The 9,933-nt window shown below is 42.6% G+C and overlaps 1 protein-coding gene across 2 annotated transcripts in view; it reads right to left on the bottom strand.

Moving 5' to 3' along the window:
• The window catches only part of RESF1 (retroelement silencing factor 1), a 59,832-nt gene that overhangs the window by 24,475 nt on the left and 25,424 nt on the right, over positions 1–9,933 (bottom strand). The window contains exons 4-5 of one of the 2 annotated variants that reach the window (XR_016281491.1): positions 2,710–2,787; positions 1,586–1,749 (exon numbers count right to left, since the gene is read on the bottom strand). Coding sequence is in view for 1 of the 2 variants with exons in the window: in XM_089527836.1 (XP_089383962.1) it covers positions 1,592–1,749; positions 2,710–2,787 (236 nt within the window). In the remaining variant the exon portion in view is untranslated. Of the gene's footprint in view, positions 1–659; positions 1,750–2,709; positions 2,788–9,933 lie in introns of those variants that run through there. The other variant, XM_089527836.1, reaches the window with a different exon arrangement.

The raw sequence follows: 9,933 nt of genomic DNA, 5'->3' as shown, positions 1-9,933 counted from the left end.
ACATCTGGTCACCCTGAACAACTGCCCTGGTTCACTAGGAAGCTGGTGCCAATGAAATGAGAGAACAGAGACTAGAGCAATAATGGCAGAAGACTTAGAGTGAGTCCAAGCAAACATGGGCTAGAGTTGACTGGAAAGCATATGCTGTGGTGGTGGTGGCAAAAAAAATCTTTCTTCACTGTTACTATTGCATCCACATAGTAGAGCTCTCTCAAGTGGTATGGGGCCTTTTACATTCTGCCTCGCAACAGCAGAACATAATCTACTCAGTAGCCCATTGTGAGGAGTTTTGCACAGCACTTTGCAGATAGAATCACTCAGATCTGACTTAGATGCTGTAGTTGATACAGGTCTGGTGGATGTAACCTTGGCCCCTGCTTCTCCAATGTTATTGCCATATATTTCTATTTGTACCACCTGAGGATGCAAACAGGATTCTTTGAGAAGATCATGAATTTGATCAAAAGAAGGAGAAATGAAAAGTACTGCTGTGACTAAAATGAAGGAAGAATTAGCATAATACAAGGAAGGGACAATTTGCGCAAATCATTTGTGCCTTTTTGTTTATGCAAATCTTTGGATGAAGCACATTTAGTACTTTAACCGTTCCACTTAATTTTTAACCAGGTAAATTTTACCAATACACAAACACACCCATGTCAAAATAAATGTGCTTTTAATTCAATTTAACGATGTCATTTTGTGTGTGTAACTGAACATTTTAAAAAGACTAAACAACAACAAATGCCCCAATATTACATTAATAATTTCCAAAATATCAAAAAATACAAAAGACAGTTATAAAACAATACTCGACATTCTAGGAGCGTTTAGGGTACATATTTCAATTAGTTAGCTAATATAGCTTACAGAGGGATTTTGTACAGTTAAAACAACTGACTGAGAACTCAAATGAAATCTTTACCCTCATAAAGTTGATCAAAATGTTGGGTGTCCAAATCCACTGACATTTTAACCACTCTAGTAGTACTTAACAATAGTCTTTGGCTTCCTTTAATAACAAGAAGCACACATACATGAATTCGTCACATAATTGAAGTTAAACACAATATGAAAGTTCACTTTCTGATAAGTGTGTAATGAACCAGATAAACTGGATAGCAGCATTCATAGATCCCAGAGCCCCTGCTAAGTACTGCAGAGGCTTGCCTGCTTTTGCGCATTATTCGATTACCTCCCCAAAGTTTAAGGAACAGCAAAATCATTCCTCTCTACCTCAAACAGAAGCCAGGCGAAAGTTCCTGGGTGCTCTTTGGGCTTGCAGTACTTTCATCCTGATCAATTAGACCATCTGCTGGAATTAAAAAACTTCCAAGAAGGTTGATCCGCTGGGACATATCTGAGTGTTTAACAATTTACAAAATAATTTAAATAGGCAGATGAAAATACATTCTGAACAGTGACAAAACCAACTACATGCACAAATGTTGAAAAATTGACTTCTAGATTGTTCAAATTAGTCACTCACGTTTGATTACATACATAAAAGTTTGGTGGCCTTGGTGAAACAAAGCAAAAGCATGTATATTTCAAAAAACATGCCCATGAGATTGCTCAAACTTACAGATATCTAATTTGAGGGACTGCTGTCCAAGCTTCGGCTTCGTTTTTCCAGATGCATTTTCCTGTACATTTCAAATGTTGTTTGAGAATCCTTCAGAGGTATACCAAATGTTTCATTTCTATCCAATAATTTTATTGCAGTATCAAGTGGGATGTCATCATCAACTGCAAAAATAATTTGGAGTTTATCCAGTTACAGCCTTTGAAAGCACAGATTTAGATAATTCAGCATAAATTAACCTTGGGGCCCTCTCCATAAAATTGAAATGGTGGGATTCCTGAAAAAAAATGCTCAATTTTTGCATCTTCTTCGTGAAATGCTACAAATTATAGTCCATTAACATTGTGAAGTCTACCTATTCAACTTTTGGCAGTAAAATCAAATTATGATTATATAGGTTATGATATAGGGAGCTAACATGGTGTAGTGGTTTGAGAGTTGGACTATGATTCTGGAGACCAGGGTTCAAATCCCCACTCAGCCAATGAAACCCACTGGGTGGCCTTGGCAAATTATACAGTCTCAGCCTCAGACAACTCTATGATGGATTTGCCTTAGGGTCACCATACATTCAAAATTACATGAAGTTGAAGGCTTTCATGGCCTGCATCCATAGTTTTTTGTGGGGGTTTTTTGGCTATGCAGCCATGTTCTAGAAGAGTTTATTCCTGACATTTTGCCAGCATTTGTGGCTGGCATCTTCAGAGAATGCTTGCCTAGAAAGGAGTTGGGTATATATATACTGTGTGAACCTGGGAAGGCAGGAGTGATTTGCATGTGTATTGTTCTGTTGCTAACGGCAAGCCATTAGTGGGAGGATTAGCACTAATCAAGCAGCCACTAATCCTCTTTTGCAGACCCTTCCACTCTGAGGCCTGCCATTAGCAACAGAACAATCCACATGCAAATCACACCTGCCTTCCCAGGGTCACACTGTGTGTGTGTGTGTGTAATTTAATTTCAGGGCTCCTCTCCAATCCCTCTGTCCCATCAAGAAACTCATCTGAATCTGGAAAGAAAAGATTCTGTATGTATCATTCATAATAAGAGACAGGTGTGAGGAGAGCCCTCACAGTTATCAGTAGTCTTGACTTAGTAAGAAACCAATCAAGAACCAAAGGTACCTTGAGCTCCATCTTCCTCAGTTTTTCTTCTTTTTACAGGAGCGTAATTTAACCAGTCTTCTCTTTTACTTTTGACAGCTGTAATAATTAAAACATTTGTTGTTTTAAAAGTTCCAAATGTAGCAGTTAGACATTTAGGAAGTTCAGACCAATATGTGTGACCTATAGACACCCATTATGTTACCCCATTCTATGCAACTGATAACCCCAAGACATACATGTATATTAAAGATCAGGAAAAGGCCTTCTCTACTACACTGTCTCAGTTGTAGGATACTCTCGCCTTAGAGCAGGGGTAGGCAACCTTTTTGAGCCGGGGGCCAGGCTGCTGTCCCTCAGACAACTGGGGGGGGCCGAAGCCGGGGAGGTGGAGCTTCCACCCTCTGGGGGCAGAGCCGCACGCCAGGGGCGGAGCTTCCACCGAAGCCCCGCGGGGAGGAGGAGGCGTGTGCCCGCCCTCTCCTCCTCGGTCCCTTCCCTCGGCTGAATGGGCTCCAAGGGGCCCTTTCGGCGAAGGGGAGGGAGGCCAAAGGGAAGGGCTTGGGCACTCGTCCCAGGCCCTTCCCTTCGGCTGAAAGGGCTCCAAGGGCCGTGGAGGAGCCCAGGAGGCGGCAGGCCGTTTCCGTGGGCCCCTTCTCGGCCCGTGCAGCCCCAGGCCTCCCTCTGGAGAGAGGCCTGCGGCCGCAAGGGCCATGAGGGAGCCCGCGGAGGCAGCAGGCCGCTTTTGCGGGGCCCTTCTCTGCCCGTGCAGCCCCAGGCCTCTCTCTGGAGGGAGGCCTGGGGCTGCACGGGCCGAGAAGGGGGCCATGGAGGCGGCAGGCCGCTTCCGCAGGCTCCTTTTTGGCCCTTGTGGCCCCAGGCCTCCCTCCGGAAAAAGAAGAGGGGGAAAAGAGGAGGAAGAGAGGAAGAGGAAAAGAAGAGGCGGAGGAAGAGAAGAAGAAGAGGAGGAGGAAGAGGGAAAGAAGAGGAGGAAGAGAGGAGGAAGAAGAGGAGGAAGAGGGGAAGGAGGAGGAGGAGGAAGACAAGAGGAGAAAAAGAAGAGGAGGAAGAGAGGAAGAAGAGGGGAAGGAGGAGGAAGTAGAAGAAGAGGAGGCAGAGAGGAAGGAGGAGGAAGACAAGAGAGAAAGAAGAAGAGGAGGAAGAGAGGAAGGAGGAGGACAAGAGGGGAAGAAGAAGAGAAGAGAGGAAGAGAAAGAAGGGGAAGAGGGAAAGGAGGAGGAAGAAAAAGAAGAGGAGAAAGAAGAGCAGGAAGACAAGAGGGGAAGGAGGAAGAGAGGAAGAAGAGGAGGAGGAAAAGGGAAAGGAGGAGCCCTCGGAGCCCAAGAGGCCCCTGGGCTCCAGCCAGGGGCCCAGGCCTCCCTGGAAGCCCAAAAGGGCAGGGAAGCCTCTCCATGGGAAGGCTTCCTTGCCCCCCCCCGGGCTCTAGCCAGGGGCCCAGGCTGCCCTGGGAGCTCAAGAGGGCAGGGAAGCCTCCCCATGGAAAGGCTTCCTTGCCCCTCTTGCGCTCCAGCCAGGGGCCCGAGCTGGCCTTGGAGCCGAAGAGAGCAGGGAAGCCTACCCATGGGAAGGCTTCCTTGCCCTCTTGGCGGCAGCAGCAGGACCGGGCTGGTCCTCCTCCTCTCCGCTGCTCTTAAAGGGCCAGGGGCAGCTTGGAAGCCAACAGGGCTCCAGGCTACCCCTGGCCCTTTAAGAGCAGCGGGGAGGAGTAAGATGAAGCCAGGCCTCGTCCTCCTCGCTGCCACTGCTCTTAAGAGCCAGGGGCAGCCTGGAGGCCTCTTGGCCCGCCGCCACGGAGGAAGGGTGGAGGACAGCCTGGAGGCCTCTGGGCCTCCAAGCTGCCCTTGGCCCTTTAAGGGCGGTGGCGAGGAGGAAGATGAAGCCAGGCTTCGTCCTCCTCCTCACCGCTGCACTTAAAGGGCCAAGGAGAGCTTGGAGGCCCAGAGGAGGAGGAGGAGGATGCAACGGCGGGTGCAGGACTGGGCTGGGGCCGGTCCTGCCGCCTCCACGGGCTGCATATAGCCCGCGGGCCAGGGGTTGCCGACGCCTGCCTTAGAGGCTTGCTTGAAATCAATAGTGGTGCCATTCTGGCACTAAGAAAAAATGGCTTTTATAATAAAGCCTCTGGGGGGGGGGGACTAAGTCAGATGTGAAGGCCTGAGAAAGAAATGGAAACATTCGGGGGGAGGGGGGGAATCCCAAAGACTTTACTACAAAGGTCCAAAACATGAGCAAAATGAAGTGGTTTCTGGCATAGCAAACCAAATTATGCACAATACATTTTATCTTCTTAAAATAACAAACCTATTTTCCATCTATTTTTTTCCAAAATTCTTAATCCTCCTCCCCCCAAATCTGTCTCCCCCATGTTTCAAAATTTCAAGCAATTTTGTAACTTTAAGCCTGACAGATTTTATCCAAATTTTATCATGCACTATGCTTTTTAAGTTCTTTTAAATACTTTTTTTTAAAAAAAAACCCACCTGGTTTTAACTGTCTTATTTTAACTTGTCATATTGTTTAATACGTTTTCTTTCTATGATTTTTTTTGTTTTATACTGTTTCAATTGGTTAAACTGATTTTATTGTACACTATCCTGATTGTATGTTCGTAAATAAATAAAACAAAATAAAATGTTGATCACAGGATTCACTGACAGAAAAGAATGTTGAAACCCAATAGTATGAGATGAGGACTTAATTCTGTCCTCTGAGTTTTCAGTACAACAATAGATTTAAGCTTGGTAACAATTTCAGAGGATTGCTTTAGCCTAAAATGCACTTCCCTTCCCTTCCTATGTGATTTGACTAGCACTGGCCAAATTTTGAGCATTTGTACTCGGTATAAGGCACACGGCACAGATTATGCATTCCCTTCTTCTCTAAAGTGACTGAAATAGTCTGAGAATCTCCTACAATTTTTGTCATAGATGATGAAGACTTTATGTCAAGGCTGCTGTGTCAAGAATCTCTCGGTATTCCTTTGAGATATAAAAAATATTGGTCCAATAGACTAGTGGTATATCCACATTGCAGAATTAAAAGTTCGACACCATGTTACTCTATCCTATAGAATCCTGGGATTTGTAGTTTGATGAGGTATTCATCAAACTGGTCTGTCAGATTGCTCTGGTTGGTTCTCACCATGAATTATCATTATTGGATGACTGCACAAATCATCTACATTTATGGGTTTTCCCTGCTGACCAAGGCATTGAAGATGTTAGATCAGTTTAGTTATCAAGTTTTACCAGTTACATTTGTTAAAACGCTTTTGATGTTGCGCAGCGTGTGAGGCAACACATCAACGTTTGGTACCAGATTTTCTACCTTCGTGACTGTAGTCAGCAGCTTGTGAGCTGGAGAAACACCCCTCTCTTTCTCAATGAGCAAAGAGACACTGCAAACTTCTCCAGATGAGGCTTTTATTCTTAGAAGAAGTTCCACTGTGTACAACAATATATACATCAACACCATCCACCATCCACACTCCGTGAGGCCTACTAGGCCTTGCCTCTCCCTCTGGTGTCACAAAGAATCCAGCCACCCTCTTGAGTGACTTTTCAGACTGGCAGCATTCTACAATACTTTACAGCACTTGTTGACTATTTTGTTGACACTTACTTGTTGACGCTTTTTGATGTCACTCCCTGTTTAAATGCCTAATCATTATGGCTCATAGTAACCCTTTAATGCCCGGTTACTATTAAAACCCACATTGTACATTTTCCTTGTGACTCTATATCCCAACAACATTTCCTTATATTAGTCAAAGTAGATTAGAATTAGATAAGAAATTTTACTACTTCTGTGTATGCTGTTTCATATCTCAGGTGGAGGTTGACTGTTCATGCAGTTATCCAAGAATGATCGTTCACAGGGAGTACCAAATTCTCATTCTTTGGATGACTGCCTGAGCAATCAACATTCATGGGATATACCCAAGCCCATATTTGGTGTGTGTGTGTGTGTGCGCTTTTCACCATTAACACCTATAATATAGTCCTTCCAAAAGCCAAGGTATCCTGTTTTTGTCAATGCAGACTTTATCTGAAGGATTAATATAATCTCAGCACATTTTATGCTTACCCTCTAAACCCAATGTTGTCAGTACTGTTTTTAAGGACATTCCTAATATCTCAAACCTCAAATAATTTGCCTGAATTTCTATACCAATCTTCTGCATCAGAAGATTGCTCATCCTCATTATTAATCTGGATGTCATCTCAGTTTTCTCTTTCACAACTAACCTCTTTCACTCTGAATCTGAATCTAGATCCTTTTGAATTTTTTTCTTTATATTTGTTTTTAGTATTTGATAAATGCTTAGACTTACTTAGACATATTGTATGTTTGCCACTATTAACAATATTATCCTGCCCTAAAGTATGCTTATTTTGCAAAGAGGATTGAATCTGAACATGATTACTTTCTACATCTATTGCCATAGTGTGTGCCTCTAAGGCACTGTCCACATAGACAAAAAACTGGTTTCACCCATTTTGAGCCTCACCTTTTTATACAACACACGGTCCAGGGCCATACTCCAGAGCAACATAATCCCTGGTTTGCTCAGCACCAACCCAAAAAGTGCCCATTTTCACACCAATATATAAACAGCATGACACAAGTGTTCACACACAGGAAAGTTCAGGACGACTGCAGAGGTGGTCTGGAGCATGCATCCTGGACTTGGTGAGACACAGTCACCAGTGCAATTGCCCACCACAGGTGTTTTCTTATTGAGTGCATAGGTGCATGGGTGACCAGCTGCACTATCAACCCACTGCACCATCAATTCTTCACAAACAGCATAAAACAATATTATGACAAACACAACGCCTATGGGCGCTCGGCCTATTGTGGGAGTGGGTGATGTGAACAGCCGTTGGTGTCCTTGAATTAGGAAATTCTAGAGGCAACCTGCCTGCTCAGCCCCTAAATGATGTAATTACACTGACCTCTTTAACCTTTCTGTTGAACCCTGTTGAAAAAAGCTTTTTAAAGAAATACTACATTCATCCCATTTGAATTCAACTGCTTATAATTTATTTTGTAAACTAGTGTTAAAATAAAGAGATTAAATTAGCCAGTAACACAGATGTATCCAGTTCACCGATGGACCTGAAGAAATCTGGCTGTAGCAAATTTTTATTAGCTTGAAGTCATTTTCTTATTTGCCTATCTAACATCTCCCTAATAACTTCTTGCATCTCAGACATGTTTTTCCGGTGGTTCTTGCATATCATATTGCTACTGTGTTAACAAGTGTTGCTGCTGCGACTGCCTACATCTATGCAAATGAAAATGCTTCTAAGTGTATTTTTCCAAATTTATCTTTTTAATAATACATCTGCTACATGTAGAAATGTATTCACTACACTCAGAATAGTGTTCAGTGATGCTCAGAATCAGTCCCTTCTTTATGTTCTACTTTATTGTATCCATAACGTTTTTCCAGATCCATTACGTTTAAAAACTTATTTCCATTTAAAGGCTCTTGTGAATGCAAGATAGAAATATATTGGGACTTTTCGCACATCTGAGAGAATGAGCCAACACTGCTCAAGTCTGAAGCACTTATGGCATCATTATGCTGGATCGCCAAAGCTTTACTCTTTCTTTCCACTGCCTTTTGTCTTTTCAAACTCTTATTCAAAGTGGGAACCTTAATCATATGTGTTTCACTAGAGTCTTGCTTAACTTTATATCTTTCACAGTTTGTATTGTGTTTAATTTTTATACGTTGGCGTTGAACAGTATCCACCCTTGATTTCACAGGTTTCTGAGAAGATGCATGGTGTGACAGTTCATTTCTTATGTGCTTGTTATTTTGTTTGGGGTTTTGCAAACTTAGCATTTCAAGCAGAGAAACTACTTGATCTATTTGGTGTGGCTTACACTCATTTGAATTTTTGGGTCCAGAAATCTTCGTCAGGGTTCTGACACTTTGTGTTCCTGAAGAAACTGTCTTACTAACTGTATCTAATGTAGAAATTGAAAGTTGACTGTTTAGTTTAAAGTCAACATTACTGTTGTCACTAGGTTTTGGCCTACATTTAACCCTAGTTTCAGATTGTGAACACAGATCCAGTTCTTGCTTGGAACCTAATCCTTTCACCAGTGCACATCGACATGGTGAGCTTACATATCCTGTAGCTATCCAAGCTTCTGTGCAACAATATGTTGGAATTTCCCTTTTAAAAGATTTTTCTGATGCAGTCTCCCTAGGTTCAACAGCTATAGCTTTATCAGTTGTAACAGGGCTAATGTTCTTTCTTGTCAAGTTAGCTTCTGAATCTCTTTTGAAACAGTCAACTTCAGAGTTTTCTGAGTTATTGGAGAATTGTTTCTTGCGCTCAGGGAATACTTCCCTCATCTGTTCAGAGTTCAGCATTGTTATTTTAATTTGGTCTATTGCTCCAGAGGGATCATGACATTTTCTTAAGATCTGAAGATTTTCGGTGTTTCCTGTGTCATTAGGTTTAGGCATAGTGTCATTATTTCCTGTTACGTTTAATGTCTTCAGATAGCCAATTCCATAAGGAAATTCTTTTGAAAGTTCATTCAGCTGATCACTTAATAAAGTTACAGGAGCTTCAGCAATGCTTCCAAAATGTTCTTGGTTTTCCTCAGTTGACACACACTCTACAGTACTCTCTTTGTTAACAACACATAAGCCACCTCCAGTGCTAGAACTGAACTGGTCCTCTATATTTGGACATAGTTCCTGGTTACCATTCACCACGTCTGTACTGTCAACACCACAAGACACGTTTTCCTCAAGTTTCTTTTCGGGAAGAAGAAGGCTGTTTCCCCCTTCCTCAGCATTTCTTTTGTTCATCTCATCTGAATTGTTGTAACTCTGAGACATCTCTAAATCTGGGATACTTTTAAATATTTCTTCAACAGCCCTTGATAATTCGCACGGTGATGGCAACACGGCATTTCCTTCTGAAACATTTAAGCTTAATTCAGGTTCTGTTGATTCAGGTTCTGATTCAGTTTTCAGAATACCAGATTGCTGATCATCACATTGAAGTAAACGAATAGAATCTTTTAAAGAAGTGTCATTTTCCATGCTGGATGTCAAAGGACTGGTATTAAAGATATTAGCTATTTGCGAATTGTAAAATGCATCACCTTTTACCAGAGTGCATACACTGGATATCTGTAACACAGCATCATTCTGTACAACCTCATCAGTTTCTCTTGATTCTGCCAAAT

Source organism: Sceloporus occidentalis, unplaced genomic scaffold, assembly GCF_023333645.1.
Source record: "Sceloporus occidentalis isolate IW3139 unplaced genomic scaffold, rSceOcc1.0.p SCAF_5, whole genome shotgun sequence".
Lineage (NCBI taxonomy): Eukaryota > Metazoa > Chordata > Lepidosauria > Squamata > Phrynosomatidae > Sceloporus > Sceloporus occidentalis.
The sequence above is the reverse complement of the archived record's forward strand: the minus strand, read 5'-3'. Positions and strand labels throughout refer to the sequence as shown.